The sequence below is a fragment of the Manis javanica genome, chromosome 2 (genome assembly GCF_040802235.1).
Source record: "Manis javanica isolate MJ-LG chromosome 2, MJ_LKY, whole genome shotgun sequence".
NCBI classification, from domain to species: Eukaryota; Metazoa; Chordata; class Mammalia; order Pholidota; family Manidae; genus Manis; species Manis javanica.
In genome coordinates, this window is record NC_133157.1 from 91,414,242 (window position 1) to 91,439,539 (window position 25,298).

The 25,298-nt window shown below is 42.4% G+C and overlaps 1 protein-coding gene across 2 annotated transcripts in view; it reads left to right on the forward strand.

Moving 5' to 3' along the window:
• SHC3 (SHC adaptor protein 3) overlaps nt 1-25,298 on the forward strand; it is a 187,136-nt gene that overhangs the window by 119,460 nt on the left and 42,378 nt on the right. For both annotated transcript variants that reach the window (XM_036992455.2, XM_036992456.2), the window contains 4 exons: nt 15,355-15,505; nt 16,461-16,548; nt 19,292-19,450; nt 21,961-22,256. In XM_036992455.2, the coding sequence (XP_036848350.2) occupies nt 15,355-15,505; nt 16,461-16,548; nt 19,292-19,450; nt 21,961-22,256 (694 nt within the window). The remainder of the gene's footprint in view (nt 1-15,354; nt 15,506-16,460; nt 16,549-19,291; nt 19,451-21,960; nt 22,257-25,298) is intronic.

The following is a 25,298-nucleotide window of genomic DNA, read 5'->3' on the forward strand; positions in this document are numbered from 1 at the left end:
TAGTCATGAGATATATTAGTCTGCATTTTTCTTTTCTTCTGGCATCTTTGTCTTTGGTATCAGGGTAATAATGGCCTTACAGACTGAGTTTGGAAACATTCTCTCCTTTTACATTTTTTGGGAGAGTTTGTGCAGAATTGTTGTTAATTCTCCTTTAGATGTTTGATAGACTTCACCAGGAAACCCTGTGATTCTTGGCTTTTCTTGGAATGTAAGGTTTGGTGTTTTTTTTTTCTAATTACTAATCCAATCTCTTTATCTCTTACAGATCTGTTTAAATTTTCTATTTCTTCTTGTATCAGTTTTGGTTTTGAGTCTGTAGTAATTTTTCCATTCCATCTGGGTTATCTAATTTATTAGGATAAAATTATTAATAATTTCTCCCATAATACTTCTTGTTTATGTATGGTTAGTAGAAATGTCCCCTCTTTCCTTCCTTTTTTTGGTAATTTGAGTCTTCTCCTTTTCCTGTGTCAATCTGTCAAGTTTGTTGATCTTTTCAAGAACCAACTCTTGGTTTCATTGATTTCTCTCTTGTTTTTCTATTCTACATTTCATTTATTTCCATTTTAATATTTGTTATTTTCTTCCCTCTATATTCTTTGGGTTTAGTTTGATCTTATTTTTCTCATTTCTTAAGATAGAAGTTCAAGTTATTGATTTGAGAATCTTTTGTCATAGAGGCATGTGTACCTACAAATTCCCCACTAATCAATCCCTTATCTTTCTCCCATAAGCATTGGTATGCTGTTTTTATTTTTTTATGTTGATGTGTATTACTGTTCAGTATTCTTTAATTTGAGCTTGAAGTGCTTCCTTTAGTATTTCTTGTGAGACATATTTACTAGTGATGAATTTTCTTGGTTTTTATCTGGGAATGTCTTGATTTCTGTTTCATTTTTGATGGAGAGTTTTAAATGGATATGGAATTCTTGATAGACACTCTTTCTTCCAGGACTTGGAATATGCCATCTCACTGCCTTCTGGCCTCTATTGTTTCTGATAAAAATCAGCTGTTGATAATATTGATTATCCCTTGTACATGATGAGTTGCTTCTATTTTGCTGCTTTCAAGACTCCCTCTTTGGCTTTAAACAGTTTGATTATCATGTGTCTAGGTGTGAATTCTCTCTGAATTTATTAGATTTGGAGTGCTTTTTAGCTTCATGGATGTGTAAGTCAATGGTTTTCATCAAATCTGGGAAGTTTTCAGCCACTAATTCTTCAAGTACTCTTTCTACCCCTTTTCGTCTCTTCTCTCCTTCTGGAACTCCATCATGTGTCTGCTGGTATGCTTAATGGAGTTCTATATGTTTCTAAGGCTCTGCTCATTTTTAATTCTTTTATATTTCTGTCCCTCTGATTGGATAGTCTTCATTGGTCTATCTTTAAGTTCTGTCATTTTTTTTCTTCTACCTGCTAAACCTGCTGGAGAGCTCCTGTATGAATTTTTTATTTCGGTTATTAAAGTTTTCAACTCTAACATTTCTATTTGGTTATTTAAAAAATTATTTCTGTCTCTATATTGATATTTCCTATTTGATGAGACTCATTCTTTTTTCTTAGGAGAGCAAGTGAGAGGTTTTTATTTAGAGATAAAGTGAGAGGACAGAGCTCCTGGCTCAGGCCAGGAGGGGACAAGAGAGCCCGGGGGTAGTGCATTGTCTAGGGGATTTAGAGGTGATTGAGAGACAAAGTGCTGGGGATGCACACCTGCTAAGTGGTTCCAAAATGTTTATCTGTGAAGATACATTGTTTCTTATTAGTCTTCCTGGTTATTTACAAGAAATTTACTGCTCTGATGTCCTCCCAGGATAGCAGCTTCCTGGTCTGGGAGCATATCACTCAAGACTGTCTGCTTTGCTCCCAAGGTGGGCTGCATTATTGTCTGTTTGTTAAAGAGTATGTTAAGAAACTTACTCTTTAACTAATTGAGTTGTTTTTTTTTTTTTTGAGAGGGCATCTCTCATATTTATTGATCAAATGGTTGTTAACAACAATAAAATTCAGTACAGGGGGGTCAATGCTCAATGTACAATCATTAATCCATCTCAAGCCTAATTCTCGTCAGTCTCCAATCTTCTGAAGCATAACAAACAAGTTCTTACATGGTGAACGAATTCTTACAGAGTGAATAAATTCTTACATGGTGAACAGTACAAGGGCATTCATCACAGAAACTTTCGGTTTTGATCATGCAATATGACCTATAAACCATCAGGTCAAATATGAATATTCATTTGATTTTTGTACTTGATTTATATGTTGATCCCACATTTCTCCTATTATTATTATTATTTTTATTTTTAATAAAATGCTGAAGTGGTAGGTAGATGCAAGATAAAGGTAGAAAACATAGTTTAGTGCTGTAAGAAGGCAAATATAGATGATCAGATGATCAGGTGTGTGCCTATGGACTAAGTATTAATCCAGGCTAGACAAGGGCAGCAAGACATCCACGGATGCAGAAGATTTCTCTCAAAGCAGGGGGGGTGAGGTTCTGAGCCTCACCTCTGTTGATCCCCAAATTCTCACCTGATGGCCCCCCTGCGACTGTGCCTGTCTTAGGTTGTTCCTCCCTTGAGGAATCTTACCCGTCTCTGGCTAACCAGTCATCTTCCGGGGCCATACAGGGAAATGTAAAGTTGGTAAGTGAGAGAGAAGCCATATTGTTTGCAAAGGTTAGCTTTTTACTTCTTTGCAGATTTATGCCCTGTGGCTTCTATGCCCAGCACTTGTCTCGAGGTATCTTTACCACCTGGAGGAATTATGATACTCGGTAAATTCGATATGAGGCACGAATTCTATTTAAGGTTTGTAATTAGGAAGGAATAAGAAAAGCTATAGATGTAGCATATGAAGGAAACTTGGGAGGATTGATTATTTCTTTGACATATCTTCTTGTATAGTACCTTAATTATGTATAGGTTTTAAACTACTAACTAATTTGCACACACATATTAACATAATAGGAATACGGTGACATAAACAAAGCAAATCTATAATTACCAGCCATCTCCAGTGAAGCCAAGAAAACCATTTAGGCACCCTAGGCATTTGTGAAAATTTATCTATGATATGATGGATATTGTCCAACTGTACTTGAACCATCAGACAAATTAAAGCAGCCCATTTCTGGGATCTGTTCACATCCCATATGTTCTTTTAACCATAGATAGTCTATAGTCATGAGATTTTGGAGTGCTACAACTTGCACCCCTCCCAACTCCTGGTTGAGTTCCAACAGTACAGATCCAGTCAAATTCGTTGTCTCACTGTATGCACATGCCAGCCTAGACATCTCCCTCCTCCTTCTTATGGCAAGTCCAGGAGACGGTGGGCTGGATGCAGTCACAACCGCAGCATCGTCCGGATCCCTGTGGAGGCTTTTTGATGATCATCCCCCGGCACGAGTCCTCCAGAGAGTGCTGATGCCGGAAGCTCCTCCTCATATCGTATCTTAGTTCATTTTCTGGGTATCCAAGCTAGGCCTTGATCTTCTGCGTAGAAACAAACAGACCCTTTGCCCACACTTTGACATGCCCTCTATACCACTGTGCAGAACTCATTGGAGGTCAGCACACAGGAACTGCTTTTTTTTTTTTTTTTTTTAATTAAGAGAAAGGAATATTATCAGAAAAGAGTATCTCCATAGCTGATCATCTGACACCCTTTAAGTGATCAACATTAAGGATATTTAAAGCATGCGTTGATCTTTGATTTACCAATAGTTTTATCCTGTTAAGGAGTAATCCCCCTTTTCTTTCTTTCTTTCTTTTTTTTAAAATTTTTAATCTACACTTACCTGAAGAATACTATGTTTACTATGCTCTCCCCTATATCAGGTCCCCCCTAACAACCACATTACGGTTACTGTCCATCAGCTTAGCAAAATGTGGTAGAGTCACTACTTGTCCTCTCTGTGTTGTGCAGCCCACCCTCCCCTTTCTCCCTCCCCCCCATGCATGCTAATCTTAATACCCCCCTTCTTCTTCCCCCCCCTTATCCCTCCCTGCCCACCCATCCTCCCCAGTTCCTTTCCCTTTGGTACCTGTTAGTCCATTTTTGGGTTCTGTAATTCTGCTGCTGTTTTGTTCCTTCAGTTTTTCCTTTGTTCCTATACTCCTCAGATGAGTGAAATCATTTGGTATTTCTCTTTCTCCGCTTGGCTTATTTCACTGAGCATAATACTCTCCAGCTCCATCCATGTTGCTGCAAATGGTTGGATTTTTCCACTTCTTATGGCTGAGTAGTATTCCATTGTGTATATGTACCACATCTTCTTTATCCATTCATCTACAGATGGACATTTAGGTTGCTTCCAATTCTTGGCTATTGTAAATAGTGCTGCGATAAACATAGGAGTGCATCTGTCTTTCTCAAACTTGATTGCTGCGTTCTTAGGGTAAATTCCTAGGAGTGGAATTCCTGGGTCAAATGGTAGGTCTGTTTTGAGCATTTTGATGCACCTCCATACTGCTTTCCACAATGGTTGAACTAATTTACATTCCCACCAGCAGTGTAGGAGGGTTCCCCTTTCTCCACAGCCTCGCCAACATTTGTTGTTGTTTGTCTTTTGGATGGCAGCTATCCTTACTGGTGTGAGGTGATACCTCATTGTAGTTTTAATTTGCATTTCTCTGATAATTAGCGATGTGGAGCATCTTTTCATGTGTCTCTTGGCCATCTGTATTTCTTTTTTGGAGAACTGTCTGTTCAGTTCCTCTGCCCATTTTTTAATTGGGTTATTTGTTTTTTGTTTGTTGAGGCGTGTGAGCTCTTTATATATTCTGGACGTCAAGCCTTTATCAGATCTGTCATTTTCAAATATATTCTCCCATACTGTAGGGTTCCTTTTTGTTCTATTGATGGTGTCTTTCGCTGTACAGAAGCTTTTCAGCTTAATGTAGTCCCACTTGCTCATTTTTGCTGTTGTTTTCCTTGCCCGGGGAGATATGTTCAAGAAGAGATCACTCATGTTTATATCTAAGAGGTTTTTGCCTATGTTTTTTTCCAAGAGTTTAATGGTTTCGTGACTTACATTCAGGTCTTTGATCCATTTTGAGTTTACCTTTGTATATGGGGTTAGACAATGGTCCAGTTTCATTCTCCTACATGTAGCTGTCCAGTTTTGCCAGCACCATCTGTTGAAGAGACTGTCATTTTGCCATTGTATGTCCATGGCTCTTTTATCAAATATTAATTGACCATATATGTTTGGGTTAATTTCTGGGGTCTCTAATCTGTTCCACTGGTCTGTGGCTCTGTTCTTGTGCCAGTACCAAATTGTCTTGATTACTATGGCTTTGTAGTAGAGCTTGAAGTTGGGGAGTGAGATCCCCCCTACTTTATTCTTCTTTTTCAGGATTGCTTTGGCTATTCGGGGTCTTTGGTGTTTCCATATGAATTTTTGAATTATTTGTTCCAATTCATTGAAGAATGTTGCTGGTAATTTGAGAGGGATTGCATCAAATTTGTATATTGCTTTGGGCAGGATGGCCATTTTGACGATATTAATTCTTCCTAGCCATGAGCATGAGATGAGTTTCCATTTATTAGTGTCCCCTTTAATTTCTCTTAAGAGTGACTTGTAGTTTTCAGAGTATAAGTCTTTCACTTCCTTGGTTAGGTTTATTCCTAGGTATTTTATTCTTTTTGATGCAATGGTGAATGGAATTGTTTTCCTGATTTCTCTTTCTATTGATTCGTTGTTAGTGTATAGGAAAGCTACAGATTTCTGTGTGTTGATTTTGTATCCTGCAACTTTGCTGTATTCCGATATCAGTTCTAGTAGTTTTGGAGTGGAGTCTTTAGGGTTTTTTATGTACAGTATCATATCATCTACAAATAGTGACAGTTTAACTTCTTCTTTACCAATCTGGATTCCTTGTATTTCTTTGTTTTGTCTGATTGCCGTGGCTAGGACCTCCAGTACTATGTTAAATAACAGTGGGGAGAGTGGGCATCCCTGTCTGGTTCCCGATCTCAGTGGAAATGCTTTCAGCTTCTCGCTGTTCAGTATAATGCTGGCTGTGGGTTTATCATATATGGCCTTTATTATGTTGAGGTACTTGCCCTCTATTCCCATTTTGCTGAGAGTTTTTATCATGAATGGATGTTGAATTTTGTCAAATGCTTTTTCAGCATCTATGGAGATGATCATGTGGTTTTTGTCTTTCTTTTTGTTGATGTGGTGGATGATGTTGATGGATTTTCGAATGTTGTACCATCCTTGCATCCCTGGGATGAACCCCACTTGGTCATGGTGTATGATCCTTTTGATATACTGTTGAATTCTGTTTGCTAATATTTTATTGAGTATTTTTGCATCTACATTCATCAGGGATATTGGTCTGTAATTTTCTTTTTTGGTGGGGTCTTTTCCTGGTTTTGGTATTAGGGTGATGTTGGCTTCATAGAATGAGTTTGGGAGTATTCCCTCTTCTTCTATTTTGTGGAACACTTTAAGGAGAATGGGTATTATGTCTTCTCTGTGTGTCTGATAAAATTCCGAGGTAAATCCGTCCGGCCCCGGGGTTTTGTTCTTGGGTAGTTTTTTGATTACTGTTTCAATTTCTTTGCTTGTAATTGGTTTGTTTAACTTTTGTGTTTCTTCCTTGGTCAGTCTTGGGAGGTTGTATTTTTCTAGGAAGTTGTCCATTTCTTCTAGGTTTTCCAGCTTGTTGGCATATAGGTTTTCATAGTAGTCTTTAATAATTCTTTGTATTTCTGTGGAGTCTGTCGTGATTTTTCCATTCTCATTTCTGATTATGTTGATTTGTGTTGACTCTCTTTTTCTCTTAATAAGTTGGGCTAGAGGCTTATCTATTTTGTTTATTTTCTCGAAGAACCAGCTCTTGGTTTCGTTGATTTTTGCTATTGTTTTATTCTTCTCAATTTTGTTTATTTCTTCTCTGATCTTTATTATGTCCCTCCTTCTGCTGACTTTAGGCCTCATTTGTTCTTCTTTTTCCAGTTTTAATAGTTGTGATGTTAGACTATTCATTTGGGATTGTTCTTCCTTCTTCAAGTGTGCCTGGATTGCTATATACTTTCCTCTTAAGACTGCTTTCGCTGCATCCCACAGAAGTTGGGGCTTAGTGTTGTTGTTGTCATTTGTTTCTATATATTCCTTGATCTCTATTTTGATTTGTTCATTGATCCATTGATTATTTAGTAGCATGTTGTTAAGCCTCCATGTGTTTGTGAGCCTTTTTGTTTTCTTTGTAGAATTTATTTCTACTTTCATACCTTTGTGGTCTGAAAAATTGGTTGGTAGAATTTCAATATTGTGGAATTTACTGAGGCTCTTTTTGTGAGCTAGTATGTGGTCTATTCTGGAGAATGTTCCATGTGCACTTGAGAAGAATGTATATCCTGTTGCTTTTGGATGTAAAGTTCTATAGATGTCTATTAGGTCCATCTGTTCTAGTGTGTTGTTCAGTGCCTGTGTGTCTTTACTTATTTTCTGCCCGGTGGATCTATCCTTTGGGGTGAGTGGTGTGTTGAAGTCTCCTACAATGAATGCATTGCAGTCTATTTCCCTCTTTAGTTCTGTTAGTATTTGCTTCACATATGCTGGTGCTCCTGTATTGGGTGCATATATATTTAGAATGGTTATATCCTCTTGTTGGACTAAGCCCTTTATCATTATGTAGTGGCCTTCTTTATCTCTTGTTACTTTCTTTGTTTTGAAGTCTATTTTGTCTGATATTAGTACTGCAACCCCTGCTTTCTTCTCACTGTTGTTTGCCTGAAATATGTTTTTCCATCCCTTGACTTTTAGTCTATGCTTATCTTTGGGTTTAAGGTGAGTTTCTTGTAAGCAGCATATAGATGGGTCTTGCTTTTTTATCCATTCTATTACTCTATGTCTTTTGATTGGTGCATTAAGTCCATTTACATTTAGGGTGACTATTGAAAGATATGTACTTATTGCCATTGCAGGCTTTAGATTCGTGGTTACCAAAGGTTCAAGGTTAGCTTCCTTAGTATCTTACTGCCTAACTTAGCTCGCTTATTGAGCTGTTATATACACTGTCTGGAGAGTCTTTTCTTCTCTCCCTTCTTATTCCTCCTCCTCCATTCTTCATATGTTGTGTGTTTTGTTCTGTGCTCTTTTTAGGGGTGCTCCCATCTAGAGCAGTCCCTGTAGGATGCCCTGTAGAGGTGGTTTGTGGGAAGCAAATTCCCTCAGCTTTTGCTTGTCTGGGAATTGTTTGATCCCACCATCATATTTAAATGATAGTCGTGCTGGATACAGTATCCTTGGTTCAAGGCCCTTCTGTTTCATTGCATTAAGTATATCATGCCATTCTCTTCTGGCCTGTAGGGTTTCTGTTGAGAAGTCTGATGTTAGCCTGATGGGTTTTCCTTTATAGGTGACCTTTTTCTCTCTAGCTGCCTTTAAAACTCTTTCCTTGTCCTTGATCCTTGCCATTTTAATTATTATGTGTCTTGGTGTTGTCCTCCTTGGATCCTTTCTGTTGGGGGTTCTGTATAATTCCATGGTCTGTTCGATTATTTCCTCCCCCAGTTTGGGGAAGTTTTCAGCAATTATTTCTTCAAAGACACTTTCTATCCCTTTTCCTCTTTCTTCCTCTTCTGGTATCCCTATAATACGAATGTTTTTCCTTTTGTATTGGTCACATATTTCTCTTAGTGTTGTTTCATTCCTGGAGATCCTTTTATCTCTCTCTATGTCAGCTTCTATACGTTCCTGTTCTCTGGCTTCTATTCCTTCAATGGCCTCTTGCATCTTATCCATTCTGCTTATAAATCCTTCCAGGGATTGTTTCACTTCTGTGATCTCTTTCCTGACATCTGTGATCTCCTTCCGGACTTCATCCCACTGCTCTTGCATTTTTCTCTGCATCTCATCCCATTGCTCTTGCATTTTTTTCTGCATCTCTGTCAGCATGTTCATGATTTTTATTTTGAATTCTTTTTCAGGAAGACTAGTTAGGTCTGTCTCCTTCTCAGGTGTTGTCTCTGTGATCTTTGTCTGCCTGTAGTTTTGCCTTTTCATGGTGATAGAGATAGTTTGCAGAGCTGGTACAAGTGACCGCTGGAAGAGCTTCCCTTCTTGTTGGTTTGTAGCCTTTTCCTGGGAGAATAGCGACCTCTAGTGGCTTATGCTGGGCAGCTGTGCGCAGACAGGGCTTCTGCTTCCTGCCCAGTTGCTTTGGGGTTTATCTCCGCTGTTGCTGTGGGCTTGGCCTGGCTGGGGCTGTTCCTCCAAAATGGTGGAGCCCCGTTGGAGGGGGAGCAGCCAGGAGACTATTTATCTCCGTAAGGGGCCTCTGTGCTCCCTGCTGCCCAGGGGGTTAGAGTGCCCAGAGATCCCCAGATTCCCTGCTTCTGGTCTAAGTGACCTGTCCTGCCCCTTTAAGATTTCCAAAAAGCACTCTCCACACCAAAACAACAGCAGCAACAATGAGAGAGGGAACAGAAACAAAGAGAAAAAAAAAAGGAAAAAAAAGGAAAAAACAAGCGATTTTTTTTTTTTTTTTTTTTTGTCCTCAGGTGCCGGTCCCAGGCACCCGCTCACTGGTCCTGCTGCCCTGTCTCCCTAGCACCAGGGTCCCTGTCCTTTCAAGGCTTCCAAAAAGCACCCACCCACCGGTCCCGCAGGGAAGGAACGCTCAATATTCTTTGTCCTCAGGCACTGGTCCCACGCACCCGCTCACCAGTCCCGCCGCCCTGCCTCCCTAGCACCGGGGTCCCTGTCCCTTCAAGGCTTCCAAAAAGCACTCGGCAAAAAGAGAGAAAAAAAAGGGGAAAAACGTGCGATTTCTTCCGTCCTCAGGTGCTGGTCTCAGGCACCCACCCACCGGTCCCACAGGGAAAAATGCGGGATATTCTTTGTCCTCAGGTGCCGGTCCCAGGCACCCGCTCACCAGTCCCGCCGCCCTGCCTCCCTAGCACCGGGGTCCCTGTCCCTTTTAGGCTTCCAAAAAGCACTCGCAGAAAAGAGAAAAAAAAAAGGGGAAAAACGTGCGATTTCCTCTGTCCTCAAGTGCCGGTCTCAGGCACCCGCCCACCGGTCCCGCAGGGAAAAACGGGGGATATTCTTTGTCCTCAGGCGCCGGTCCCAGCCACCCGCTCACCAGTCCCGCCACCGTGCCTCCCTAGCACTGGGGTCCCCGTCCCTTCAAGGCTTCCAAAAAGCGCTCGCCAAAAAGAGAAAAAAAAAAAAAGGGGAAAAACACGCGACCTCCTCCGTCCTCAGGCACCGGTCTCAGGCACCCGCCCCCAGGTCTCGCAGGGAGAAACGCGGGATATTCTTTGTCCTCCGGCGCCGTTCCCAGGCACCTCCTCACCGGTCCCGCCACCCTGCCTCCCCAGCAACGGGGGCCCGTCCCTCTAAGGCTTCCAAAAAGCGCTCGCCAAAAAAAAAAAAAAAAAAAAAAACCCGCTCCGGTTTCTCTCCACCCGCCGGGAGCCGGGGGGAGGGGCGCTCGGGTCCCGCCGGGCTGGGGCTTGTATCTTACCCCCTTCACAAGGCGCTGGGTTCTTGCAGGTGTGGATGTGGTCTGGATGTTGTCCTGTGTCCTGTGGTCTCTATTTTAGGAAGATTTTTCTTTGTTATATTTTCATAGCTCTATGTGTTTTTGGGAGGAGATTTCCACTGCTCTACTCACGCCGCCATCTTGGCTCCGCCCCTAACTAATTGAGTTTTAAAATGCAATCTTATCTTCAAGATGGAATCCTTCCTGTTTTTACTACATTGTTTTTGGGCTTGCTTGCTAAATTGCCCAGGTTGCAAATCCCTAAGGGCTAGAGGCAGGAAAGCAGCACCTGGGTAAAATCAGAAAAATAAGCTGGGCCCCCCAGCAGGCCAAAGCAAATCCCCGCAATGGGTTATCTTGCTTTGTTTTTTTCCAGAGGCCCTCATACTCTGAGCCCACAATCCCTGTCTCATTACCCCCTCTGCAGATGGAGACCCTAGTTGCTGCTAGGGGAAAGGGGACAAGGACCGCTCTGGCTGCTTCATGCTGAGAGGGGTGCAGTAAAGGGTGCAGCTAGGTCTCTCTCCATCAGTGGTCAGTTGAGAGGGCCTTGGATCATGGGCGCTTCTATCCTAGGTTCCATTTCCATCACCATTTGCAGTTTTATGGCTTCAAAAGAATTTAGAAACCCAGCTCCATATAATAGTAGTCCATGGGACTTCTGGGCCTGATGTAGATCGGACCTGCTTTCTGAGGTCCTGGAGTGAACCAGAGACACTTTGTGAATAATTTGGAATATACACACAACACTCAAGTTTAATTATAGCACAGATCATACCCTGTGCTGCTGTTAAGGTGTCTAGTGCCATTCTATTTTGTAAAACTGCTTGGCGCATTAATTTAAGTTTAGTATTTAGGAGGGCTATCTCTTGGATAGTATCATTTAAGGCCTTTTGAGTAAAATTGGTTAAGGTTTTGATATGCCAAATTACATCTTCTAAACCAAGAGATGGTATAAAAATGGAGGCTAGGTGATTATACCAATGAAAAACACTCCTAGTCCATTGATGTTGGAGGCTTGGGAAGTTTGAAGGATGTTCTTAGCCCAACATCCTTGCAACCAAGGAAATCCCAGAGTGCACCTCCCTATCCACCCTGGAGGGAGCCATGGCCAGAGATTAGTTCCACACAGCCAGTGACTGCCGTCTGGGGCTGGACAACAGATACCAGGGTGGGTTGTACATCTGTGGCAAGCAAATATGTAGCCTGCAAAGTTATTATATGTGAACAGTGGTCTTTGGCAAGCCAGCCTAAATATCGGGTGAAGCTTGGGCAATGGTTGTTAGAATGGTTTCTTTGCTCCCAGCACAGAGGAGCCTTTTGATTTAAGCATCCTGCCATTGGAGTAACCCAAATGCACTCATCCAAGATTTGAAAAAAATACTACTTTCATATCTGTGGTTATTTGCATGGAGAATTAGCACATTGAAGGCATTTTGCAGTTGGGGTAGAGCTATAATGGTAGTTAAATTCTTTGTGGCATCATAGGAGAAGGGGAATTTATGCCCATTAACTTATTGAGGTTTTAGGCATGAAAAACTGCTTTAATAAAATAATTAGAAAACCCTTTGCAATCTTTCAACATTAAGAGATGGCTAACAGTTTAAGAAAAGTTTGTCCTTTTAACTGAAAACAAAATTGTAGTTTTGCTGTGTACTTGATATCAAGACTAATTTGTTTTAATCTCACATAGCATGACTATATGACTATATTAAATTCTTGTAAATTTCCTACAACTTTTTTTACATTCAGAATTCTCCCTCTTTAAATAACCAGCTGTACTTTAGAACAAATTTACCTTCTTTTACCCTCAATAAAATGCATTTCCATTCTTTATACCTCCTCTTATCAAAACACACATCTTTTCTAGCATGCAGAGATGTTTTCCATATTGTTTTAAGTAGTTTTAATTAGAACTTTCAGTGAACACTGAGAAGTAAGCTATTGTAAACTGTTATACTAGCATTCTTTAGATTGAGGCATTTATGAACACATTTTATAATTTCTGGAAATGTGCTTTATAGCACAATTTCTCAATAAGCACAAAATATGTCTACTTAGCAAAACTTTAAGGTTTTAGGTTACCATAAAGATTTTCAAGCCATATATACATATACACTCTGTAACACACAATTATTAAGAAGTTCACTTACTACACTTTTTTAGTTCATTCATTCCTAACAACCGTGCTAGATTACTTACAAAGCCTTCACTAAACATGACAAAGTCAAGCTTCTCTTTAAGCATTCTTTTCTTTTGAAACGTTTAAGCCAGGCTGTATTGCAGAAGATAAATTTGTGTCTCAGGGAGTCTAGTTTATAAACCTCTCCATTTTTTATGATAATGATGAACCCAATAAGTAGAATACATTTCCAGTAAAAGGATTTAGAAAACCAGTTTTATATTGTAGTAGTCCACAGGACTTTTGACCATTTTCCTTCCTTGTGGCAAAATAAATTAACTGCATAACCTTATTATATTGTATACTTCTCTGAGGGGCCAAGCCTCTCCAATCAGAGAGTTTGTATTGAGACCAGGCTTGTGTGCAGAAGATAAGGGACTTCTTTTTCAGGGTTTGGGGATCAAATTGATCCCAAGTCTTGCAGAATGCATGCCAGAGGCGTGTATGGCTTTAAACTTGAAGAGGATGCTCCCATCTCTGAAGTTATCCCAGACAAACCCCCAGAAATGATGCTGGGCATCTTGTTTGAGGAGTCAAAGAATGAACTTTGCAAACACTCAGGGTAGGAGAGCAAGTGAGAGGTGAGAGGCTTTTATTTAGAGATAAAGCGAGAGGACAGAGCTCCTGGCTCACACCAGGAGGGGATAAGAGAGTCCCTCATTTTTTTTTTATGTCCATAGTTTCCTTTATTCTGATCATATTTAAATCAGCTAATTTAAAGTATTTGTCCAGCTAGTCTAAAATCTGAGTTTCCTCAAGGAGAGTTTCTATTGATTTTTTTTTCTTGTGTTGAGCCACACTTTCTTGTTTTTTGCATGTCTCATATTTTTTTGTTGAAACTGAAAATTTTAAACAATTGGCATACATTGTTTTATTGCACTTCACTTTACTGTGCTTCACAGATACTGTGTTTTTCACAAACTGAAGGTTTGTGGAAACCCTGCATCAAGCAAGTCTATCAGCACCATCTTCCCCAGAGTATTTGCTCACTTTGTGTCTCTGTCACATTTTAGTAATTCTCACACTTTAAACTTTTCCATTATTATTATATTGTTGTGGTGATTTGTGATCTGTCATTATAACTCAATGAAAGCTAAGATGATGATTTGCATTTTTTAGCAGTAAAATGTTTTAAAATTAAAGTATATACTTTCTTAGATATGCTATTGCACACTTAATAGACTGCAGTGTAGTATAAACATAACTTTTTATATGCAGCAGGAAATCAAAAGAAAAAGTCATTTGACTCACATTATTGTGATGTTCACTATAATGCAGTGTCTAGGACTGAACCTGCAGCACCTCCAAGGAAAGTCTGAAGAGCAGAACTTGTTGTTGCCTTTTGTTGAGGTTGTTTGTTTGGATAACTTTTCAAAATGAACTCTGTAAAATCTGTGTTCCTTTGTCATATATGGCCACTGACAACTTTGCTTGATTCATTTACTAGTCAGCTAATGATTTGAGAGAGATTTCCTTAAGTGTTGAGAACCACTAAATCTTCCAGTGTTTACTGAGTGGCTCTTTGTGTGTTGGGGCACTTCTTCAACATTCAGCCAGGCAGTCGACCACTCTGCCTGACCTGTCACTTCCTGCTCGTGCAAGCTGCAAGGCCAGCCAGAGGTGAGAACTAGGACCTTTTCTCATCTTTCTTGAGGATGCAGAGAACACTGGATGTGAACTAGCACTATGTATACCTGTGGCCTTCTAGATTTCCAGTAATATGTTAGAGCTAATCAAAGTCCCTCTAGATATCCCATTCCCCAGCTTTTCTTTTTAAGCTTTTTGATTAGCCTATTCTTTGCCCCAAATGTTATCCATTGCCTCAGGGGCCATGATGTTAAACAATTGCCTCTAATTGATTTTGACATGGAAGCTTTTTTCCCTGGGCCAGCTCTGAATCAGGTCAAATAAAGAGAGCCCTGAAGTGGGTCTTCTCAGGAATGACCAAAGAGGTCATATTATGACTGTTCTCTGGGAATGGGGCTTTGAAAGAGCCCAGTGCTCTTCTGCCCTTCTGTGGCTGTCAGGCTACTGGTTTTCACTGTGATCATGTACTGTTGTTTTTCAATGCTAACATGGTGGTGGGAATAGGGCAGGTTAAAATGCCATAAGTTGCTGTTCTTACAGTTTGGGGGAAAAAAGAACTCCCTAGGTTGCTGCAAGCTTCTGCCTAATTCTGAAAATTAAGTAGGGTTCTGAAAAAGGTGTTTGTTTTTTTTGCCAGTTTTCTTGTTGCTTTAATGGAACAGAGAATTTTCAGAGGTCCTTATTCTGCAGTTTTCCTTGATGTCCCTAAATCTCCATTTTTTTAGTTGATTTTGCTTTAGATAAATTTCATGACATAGAAATGTGTGTTTGTGCCTTGAAGATCTGATTGTTCTTAGATACACATTCTTTTTTTCCTAATTAAATGTACTTTTAGAAAAGAAGTTCTTTCCTGTATCAAATATGACTGGAATTGTCCAAAGAGTAAGACTGTGAATAAGGCAGAGATATTTGACCAAACTGCTCATCTGTTTTTCATATATGCCTGAGACCTAGAGAGTTGAGGGAGCAGTGACAACTCTCTTTTCTTGGGTAATAGGTACCAGCATTAGATTTATTGGTTTTGACTGAAATCTCAATTTTTGGCTAAAGCCCTTGAAAATCCTCTTTCAACAGAATGCAGAGCCTGGATGAGCCATGGACTGAAGAGGAGGAGGACGGACCTGACCACCCATACTATAACAGCATTCCAGGCAAGACACCTCCTCCAGGGGGGTTTGTGGATGCACGGCTAAAAGCCAGACCCCACGCCCCTGACTCAGCCCAGGTACGGCCTGTACCTTTTCTCTTGGATGGCAGCTAACTAAACTTTATTTCCTTCAACTTTATTTTCAGGCTGGTGTTCTCTCCAGTCTTTGACAGAATAAATAACTGACAAACTTTCTCCCCTTGATTGCACAAAGCAGACAAGTAGGGAGGTTTTTGATTCAGCATCACAAGGTGTCAGATGCCTTGGAGCTATATTATGATTCCTGAGATACAAGTCTGGGGGGGTCTCCTCTCCATCCTAGGATGAATTCCACTATACAATGATCACAATGAGGAGAAGAGATAGTCCAAGACTTTTAAAAGGCCTGGGGTATTTTGCACTCCTTGCGAAGAGAGTGGATGTAGGCCTCTGAAATGACTAGAATTTTATGAGTTTTCTATTTTACCCATTTCCCTGACTTTCCCTCCAACTCAAAATTCTAGTAAGGCAATTGTTTTCTAATGTTTATGGGATCTCTGTTTTGTTAATAGGGAATTTTTTATATCACCTACCTTATGTGAATAATAACACTAATGAAAGTGGCAAAATAACATTGAAATCAAGTGTCAACAGCTATGACTCAGAGGGAATGGCCTGGGTGGCCTGGCCCAGGTGTGAATGATTATGGGTGTATGTGTTGGGTGGGAGGTGTGTCCACATAGAAACTCTCCAAATTTACTGTAGGGTCTATTGAATGACGCAGCTGCGTGTAGAAGGGCTTATACTCTATGGCCACATGCAGGGAGGGTTTGTTGGGGAAATGAAAATGGGGGGTGTGTAGCTCCAGTGAGAGGCGGTGCCTTCATCGCACCCACACAAAGTCGCTTCTCAAACCTTAATGCCAACGGTGGGGCATGAAGGAAAAGTCTGGTGTAACTGGGGATGCAGCTGACCCCCACTGAGGCCCCTTCCACTGCATGCCTTCTGGAGATGAAGACCTTACTTCTCTTTGTATATTCACATGTGTCTATAGTTTGCAGGAAAAGAGCAAACTTATTACCAGGGGAGACACTTAGGAGATGCATTTGGTGAAGACTGGCAGCAAACACCTGTCAGACAAGGTGAGAGGCAAGATGGGTAGAAGAGAAACACGCAGAACTGATGTCCTCCCAGTGGGCCCCCGGGAGGCGGTTTATCTCTGTGGGGCAGGGGGAGGCAGAGGGAGCCCTTGGGGATATCTGCTGTGTTTGGGGTGCAGGTTCCCGACAGATGGCAGAATGGAAATAGGGGCTGCTGGGGGTGCCCCCAGCCGTGCATCAGTTGTGCCTCACCAGGCACAAGGACAGGTCTTGTCCCTCAGCACTGACACCTCTCATGCCCTGTGGAGGCTGACTCCTGGCAGGAGGGCTTTCCCTCCATTGGGCCAAAGGACTGACCTCCCAAGGGGCACCTCCCACTTCAAACGGGACTTTACGGGGAGACTCTGAAGCGTGTTTGCACTGCCCTGATCTCCCCAGCAGGCTGACCTCAGAAGCTCCTAATGGGAACTAGTAGCTTTGCCATTCCTGTAGCTGCCACTGGCCCTGCACTCCCAGGGGGAGCTTCAGGGGAGCGGAGCAGCACCCACCTAGGCAGGGAAAGCGCCATGGATACCAGGCCCTCACAGGCCCTGGGCGCTGCAGAGGACATTGCCACATCCTATCGAAGCGACTAGCACACACCTACATCCCACATTAAAAATAAGTCAGACATGACTCAGAACCACGTGCTGACACAAGTCTCTATTCTCTAGACAGTTCTTTCTGTACTTACATATGCTTGTACAGATGCATATATCTGTGTGTGGTTTAAAGATTTCTTTTCATTTCAAACTTCCTTTCCTCCTCTCAGTAGCTCTGGGGCCCTGGCTACTGGCTCTGCAGGGTCTGGAGGAGATGGAGCATCACGTGGATTAAGATCCAATTCATGCTTCCTGTGTGCATTTAACCATTTATTGGTTTAATGTTGAGGCTTTTCCCTTCGTTATAGCCATTTGTGATGGGAGAAAATAACAATCAACTTTTAAAATTTCCCCCTTGTGAGTGCCTTTCGTGTCCTGCCTGCCGCAGGGGACAGAGGGCCTGTTGGTGCCAGCCCAGTCAACCTCACAGAGGGCCTGGTGGAAGCCACCACATGGTCATGCCTCAGAATAGGATGGAACAGCAAACCTAAGTCAGAGCTTTGTCAGATGCACTCTTTAAGTATGTTTTCACCCCTGTTCTACACACATTTGAAATGTGCTTATATATTATCTATGCGCCCAGACATATAACCTCTGGAGACTAAAGGAGACACATTATTTACATTAGATGTTTACTCTGTTGACAAATATGTTAGGTTCATTTAAAAATGAGGTCCTTTTCTGTATGTTCAAGTTGCTCCAGCCAGCTCCCAAACAGACATTGTGAGACCCTCCCCAGGGCAAAACTGAGCCTTAGAAGTTCCTGGAACATGAGCCTCCTAACTCAATACATTTCAAGTTCTTATTTGAAGGCGGTAAATATCTTTCTCATCAAACAAGTAAGAGCATACCTTCTGAATTTGCCAGCAGCTTTTCCCCTTAATGAAGATCAGCTCTCCCGCCATCTGGATGTGTCCACCGGCTGCAGCCTGGCACCTGCACCACCTGAGTGGGAAGGGGCCGTCGGCAGGAGAGTTATTCACTTTCATCTTTTCCTACTTAAAGTAGTTTATAAAATTCTTTTTACAGACTGATTTGTTTGCAATATCTATGCATGTGTGAACTGCACACAGCACCACTAAGCCAGGACATGTAAGCTGGGAGCAGCCTGCGAAGCACAGAAGTCATGTTTAGGAATAGATGTAGAGACAGTGCATGGCTGTGCTGGAGATGGTGCCCAAGAAAGTCTTTAGCAGGACATGTGTGTTCACACGGTCACACACAGGGAGGGTGGTGTGCTGCCAAAGGCCAGCAGTGGGTTCTGGGAGAAGTTTAAAAAGCCTTGAGTCAGTCTTGCTAGCTGGGCTGAGGCCACTTCAGCGCCCCACCGCCATGGGGTGTGAAAAGGTAACCTCCCTCAGAGATGTGACTGCCAAAAGGTGATCTTGAGAGTGTGCCTGGTAAATGTGTTAGAAACAGGGCTCCCATAGAAAGAATCTGACAGTGACCTGAGCAGGTGCGGTCAGGGGACAGCCCTCACTCACCTCACATGACAGCAGCAGGTACCCTGCGCCAGACTCAGTACCATCTTGCGCCAGCCTGGAGGTCCCTTGGAGGCTGCCTGCGGGTCCTCAATCATCCGCTCATCTTGGGACTCCTGCTTGGAGCCAGAGACAGCAAGGCCGGCCCATTTTGTAAGGAAGGTGTTTCAGTTTATTAGGAAATAACTTTCTAAAATGGGGTTGCAGCACAGGATTGCTTTGCTAGAATGGACCTAAGTTACAAAGCATTCACTTATACTTCAAGGAAAAAAAGGGTAATTAAAATTCTTCTGCTGGGACATTTGTTCCCCGGGCATTTGCAAAGGCGATGAGGAGATGGAGGCAGCTTTGGCTGCAGGCGTGGCTTCTCTGCACCCTGGCCAGTAGGGGTCAGGACTAGGGCAAGGCACTCTCCTTCATGGGCATCCACCAGTGTGGGCCAGCAGGTCCCATTTTGACATGAAGGGTGGGAAAGCATCCCAGCCAGTAGACAGCAGAATGCAACAGGCTCAGAAGGAGGAATTTAACCAGTGGGGATCAACAAGAAGAATTTCTTCTGGAGAGGCTGAGGGAGCTTTTCTCTAAAGACTGGGTGGTGTAACTGCAGATGCATGGATAGAGACTCCGCTGTAGGAGGTAAGAGGACTTGTTTCCTTGTTGCAGGGTCCTTGGATGTCTACAGCGTGCCAGAGGGCAAAGTCCATGTGGCCCCTACGAGAGAAGCCCCCACCTACATCAACACCCAGCACATTGCCTCGCAGGCCGCCCCGGCCACGGGCAGCAGCACAGAGAGCAGCCCACGGAAAGATCTCTTTGACATGAGTGGGTTTCCATTTGTCTCTGGTTTTCTTCTCTCTTGAGGTTGCTTTTTACAACTACCTTTTATTTGAAATCTACACAGTAACTGAGTTCTCAGCTAGCGGGGTTTTGATGAATGGTGGTGACTGGCTGCACTTTTCCAGGGGATGGTTTGGGATGATGACCCTGTCTGCATCCCAGAGGCAAAGCTGTTTTCCCCCCTTTTTGGAATTGACTTTCTTCTTGAAGATCTGCACATGAATCAAGACAAATAAGATATATAAATATATGCATTCACTTATTTGTTCACTTAAATACTATTTGGCAATTATATGCCAAATACTGTATCAGTGGCCAAGGATGCCAAGACAATATGGTCCAGCCCCTGTCTTCACTCAGCTCAGTCTGGTGAGCAAGACGCTGCAGCTGCCCTCCTGTAGGCTGCACGTGCGCCCTCCCCGCTCCCCCAATTCCTCTCCACTGAGCACCTATGGTGTACCAGGCATCATTCCCCTTACTGGGGCTACACAGGAAAACAAAGTAGACAAAACCCAGGCTCTCATGGAGCTGAAGTAACCACTATGTCTGTATTACCAAGGAGTGACAGGTGCCTGGATGGAAAAGAAAAGAGGAGTGGCAGGAAGCTGGTTGGACAGCGATGCCATGTGATGGACATGAGCCTTCTGTTGTCATATAGACTGGGAAAATTCTATCCTCCGTGAACTGGTCACGGGAAGTGGAAATCATTGTTAAGAAATTTGAAAGAGCTTCCCCAGTCCCAGAGAGCCTTACCTTCCCAAATTTCTTTTTCAAATTCCTAGAGAACTTTACAGCCTGAAGCAGGGAAGAGACTAGCATTCAATGAGTTTCTACCATGAACAAGGCACTTGCTGTTTTATTTAATTTTTGCTACAGCCCTGCAGGTAGATGATACTAGTACTAGTACTATTATTATCTCTATTTTGTAGAAGAAAAAACAGAAAATGCTAGAAATTGAGTAAGTTATTCTGATAAGAGGTGGCCTGACTACTAGTTCAACACTTGCTATTCATGGTATTGTATGAGTGAGGACACAGCTGAGTGCTTTAATGTTTAAGTGCCATTATGACAACAATAGTCTATTTTTTCTCAGCTATGTTGGTTTCTCACACACTGGATTCCCATCTGACTTACACAAATCACCAGGGACAGAACTGTAGAATCTCATGCTTGGAAGCAACTGGAAATTACTTACTACAATCCTTTCTCTTTAAAAAAATGTAGAAAGACTTTCCCAAGATTCTAGCAGTCGTGGTAATGATGGTGGCGGTGATGGTAGTGGTGGTGGTAGAGATGATGGTGATGATGGTTGTGATGATGATGCTGGTGGTGATGGTACAGAAATAATACAATACAAATTTTCAGCTACTCCAGGTAATCAGGAAAAAAATTGGATATAGAAAGAAAGTCCAATTTTAGCTAACAGTTTTAACATCTTTTCCCCCAAGTCTGTGAATGATTTAACAAGTGTCAAAATGACCCAGTTTTGGCTTTGTTTATTCACCTCACCATGCTGATCCTGTACTAATAATTGGTCTTATTTTACAGCATTTGTTGAATATTTATAGGGTGTGAACTATGTCCCAGGACCAATGTTGGGCTCTGGGGTTGTAGCTGTGCCCAAGAAAGAACCGGTGCTTGCATTGTCCTGGATTGGTAGAGTGGTCCTCAATCATCATCACCACACCTTACACTTGCATAGCAATGGGCACATACTACCTTATTTGAAAATCAAACATTGAGACTGAATTAGACATGCCTGGCAACTTCTTTTGATGCTGATAATTGTTGCTGCTAGAGCAACAGTCTTGCCATTCACGGACCCCTGTGGTGAGAAGGTGTTCTGAAGGACATGAAGGCACCACTCAATCCCAGACACTCGTGCAGGAGCCTTTTCCAGAGGGAAACAAGTGAAGGTCAAGGGGAGGTAGGGCTCCTAGCTTGGGGCAAGTGAAACAAAAATTATCCAATATATGTCAGTTTCCCCTCTTAAAAAATTTGCCTGATGCAAAGATTTTGAAATAAACATTTGATGACTTGGGCTTAGGTTTTTGCATGAAATCAGAGCCTTGCAGCTTTTCTTTCCTCTGTGTATTTAGTTTAGTATTAGCAGGTTTTATTCAGAAGAGAACAGATTTATTAAAGAGGCTTGCTGACATTTTAGAGAAATGGATAGCATATAGTATGCATGACCTCTTGCAGAGTGCAGAAATGAAGTCATTCTAACTAATCAGGCAAAGGGTGTATTTGAATCCTTAGTACAGGGCACACCTCCTAGCTTTCTTGGGAAAGCAGACTCATCAGGAAGAGTCATGCCAAGATTTTGGCTCTGCTTTCAAACACGTGTAATGATGAGTCTTGTTACATCACCAGCCAGTCGTTTTTCTCTAGTTCTTTTCTGGTGGAAGTTGCCTTTGCATTTCCATCTCTCACATTGCTCTCTTTGCATTTGTTCTTCTTGGGGTTAACTTGTTGCTGGCAAATGCTGTTGGCAGAACCTTTTGAAGATGCTCTGAAGAACCAGTCCTTGGGGCCTGTGTTGAGCAAGGCCGCCTCCGTGGAGTGCATCAGCCCGGTCTCCCCCAGAGCCCCGGATGCCAAGATGCTGGAGGGGCTGAAAGGCGAGCCTTGGTATCAAGGGGAGATGAGCAGGAAGGAGGCTGAGGGTCTGCTGAAGAGAGATGGAGACTTCCTGGTCAGGAAGAGCACCACCAACCCGGGCTCCTTCGTCCTCACGGGCATGCACAACGGCCAGGCCAAGCACCTGCTGCTCGTGGACCCAGAAGGCACGGTGAGCACAGGGCAGCTGGGCCTGCATGTCGGCCCCGTTCAACAGTCTCCCCTTGGGCCACTGTGTTGGGTGACTGAGCTTCCCTCCTCCACCCTCTGCCTGCTGAAGTCCTGATGGTCCCTCCTGCAGGGTCCTGGAGCCCAGGCAGAAGGCTTATGCTTTCCAGCCATAGTTGGGCTTATAGGACCCACAGTCAGGGTCTGTGCAAGTTGTAAAACTTGGAAAATCACTAGACCCTGAGCTAAAAGCCTTAATTCTCTTGTCCTTTAAAATAAATAAATACAGAAACTGAGAAAGTTTCCTTCCTAATGCATTCATAGTGGACTAGAAAGTGCAGAGCTCCCAGGTTTTTAATATTTATCTCAAATGTCTCTAAAAGCTGCATTCTGAGGTTTTCATTCTCAGGCTGTAGCATGTGATGAGGCGGCAGTCAAGAAACCCCCACTGATTAGTCTCTTACTCTCCCGCTCAGAGAAGTGATGTCTGGTGACAGCAATTTGGCTGTTCCTGGTGGTACTATTGTGTCTGAATAATTCACTGAATATCCCACCTTACAGTCAGTAAACAGATTTGATTTCATGCTGACACAGTCCAAGAAATGCTGAATTTAATAAATGTAATTACATTAACCTAACCATTGAGTAAATTCTAGGATTGCCGTTTAAAACTTTATCCAGTAAACCCAAGTTTAGATGATCTGAATGGTAACTGAGAATATTGCGTTTCTCGGTTGGCAGGTAGAGGTGACGCCTTAGTCTGCAAGTGGACTTCAGCGCAGCTGGTGTGCGCTGGGGGTTGGGGAGGCGCAGGATCACTCCAGGTGTCCCGAACTCAGCCCTCCAGACACCACCTTTGCCCGGCCTTCCCCTCCTGGGTGACCATTCCCCATGAATGCAATGTAGATCCTTCCAATCCATCTGCTTTAGTTGTATGGATGTTTTTAACACATACGGGCATCAGGGGAAGTATATGTTCTATATCTGTGCATTTTAGAAATTTGTAAACATGTTATTGCTCCTCAAATCCCATTTAATTTCTTCCTTTCTCCCCTGGTACAAGGCTTTGAGATCAGGCTGTGGTGCTTTCTGTACACTGAATGGTTACCTGGGTGGGCTGCCTGGGTCTCCCTGCAGCCACAGTCCACACGTCCCTTCCCAAGCTGTCTGGGAAGGACTGAAGGCACTACTGACCCTCACGCATGCTCCTCACACCCAGGTCACCTCTGTGGGGCATATCCCAGGAGTGGATTTAATTTCGCTCGGGTTTTGCATCTGCTTCCAGAGTGGCTGGACTCCCGTGTGCACAGCAGCAGAGCATGAGGGCAGCCATGTGCTCCTTGCCCTTGACCCTCTCCTGCTGGCCTGGCTAATCTGCTGGGGGCGAGGGGAGAGTGAGGAGTGAAGTGACATCTCAGTGCGCAGTGTGTAACTTTTTATTGCATTTCATCAGCAGGTTTCTCCTGTGAATTCCGTGTTCCTGTCTTTCCCCATATTTCTCTTTTTGATCTTCTTACTGGGTTTTCTTGTTGGCTTTTTCAGCTGTAGAATTTCCACATGCATACTCCTGCTTTCTCTCCTATCTGATAATTTTGTTTATGACATTTTTCATCAGAGAGAAGCCTGTCTTTGAGCTGTAGCCAAATCTGTCCATTTTCCCCTTCTAAAGAATTTTTGGTTTTGAGTTTTAAAAGATTTCCTCACCAACAAATCACAAATATACTCTATTCTTCTATTTTTCTCCTATTAGCTTTATAGTTTTATCTTCTACATTTACATTTTAATTCAGACTAAAATTACTTTTGAAGGTGATATAAGATAGGCAGCCAAAAATTTTTAAATGTTGTAAGCTGACCTTTCACCATTTACCAAAAAGCTCATCTTTGCTCTGTCCTGCTGATGCGCCTCCTGTCACGTACTGAGTTCTCTGTGCCGGGGGTATGTTTCCAGACTGCTAGTTCTGCTCTACTGGTCTGCCTGTTAATTCCTTGTGCAGGCACCACCATACTGTTTTAGGCATTATGGCTTTGAAACTGTCTTCATATGGGATGCTATGAGCCCTCCCTCTTAACTCTCCTTTCCCTAAATTGTCTTAGTATTCTCAGACCTTTGTTTTTCTTTGTTCTGCTTTTAGCCTCAGATTATCAAGTGACCAAAAATACATGCTGGGATTTTGATAGGACTCACATTGAATTTATAGGTTAATTTTGGGGGGAGAGCTGACATTTTTCCATATTAAATCATCACATCCATGAACATGTCTTAAGTCTCTTCTTCTTTAGTTTTAAGATGGTCGTTAGAATTTTAAGATTCTTTCCAGAAAGTTTTTCTGCTTCATTTGTTAGGCTACATCCTAAAGTGTCTGATTTTAGTTCCCAGTGTCAGGGGTGTTACTTTGGGGCACTTTTGCTCAACAGCTATTGCTGCAGGAAGAGGAATGTGGTATATCTTGTGCCCAGAAGCTTCGCTGATGGCAGTGGTTTCTCTGGAACAGCCAGGGCAAACATTGGCAATTTGTTTCCCACCTCAACCTCATCCTTACGGTGGTTCCAGTGCCAGCACACCAGCTGGGGCATCTTGACCCAGAGAGGACAGCCTCGTCTCATTCCTAGCCTGAAAGGGAGAGTGTGAGGTTTTGCTCCATTAAGGATGATATAAGCTCTCGTAGATTATCTCTATCAGCCTAAAGTACTTTATTCATATCTTCATTCATTCACTCACCAACAAATGTGTACCAAGTGACTATGAAATCCAGGCACTATTCTTTGGCACCTGGGATATGCCCATGAACCAGTTTAAAAAGTCAATCTCAATTCCTGTGAAATTCATACATATTATTAATTACTTTTATCATGTATAGGTATTGAGCTTCAGCAAATTCTTCTATCACATCTTTTGAGATAATGTAATAATAATGTGATTTTTTTTCTTCAGTCTATTAATGTGTGGAATCACATAGGCAGATTTTTCTGATGTTGCATCTTAGAGCACACACCCTGCTTGGTCTTGACATAGTAATTGTGGAGCTACATTGTTGCATTTGGAT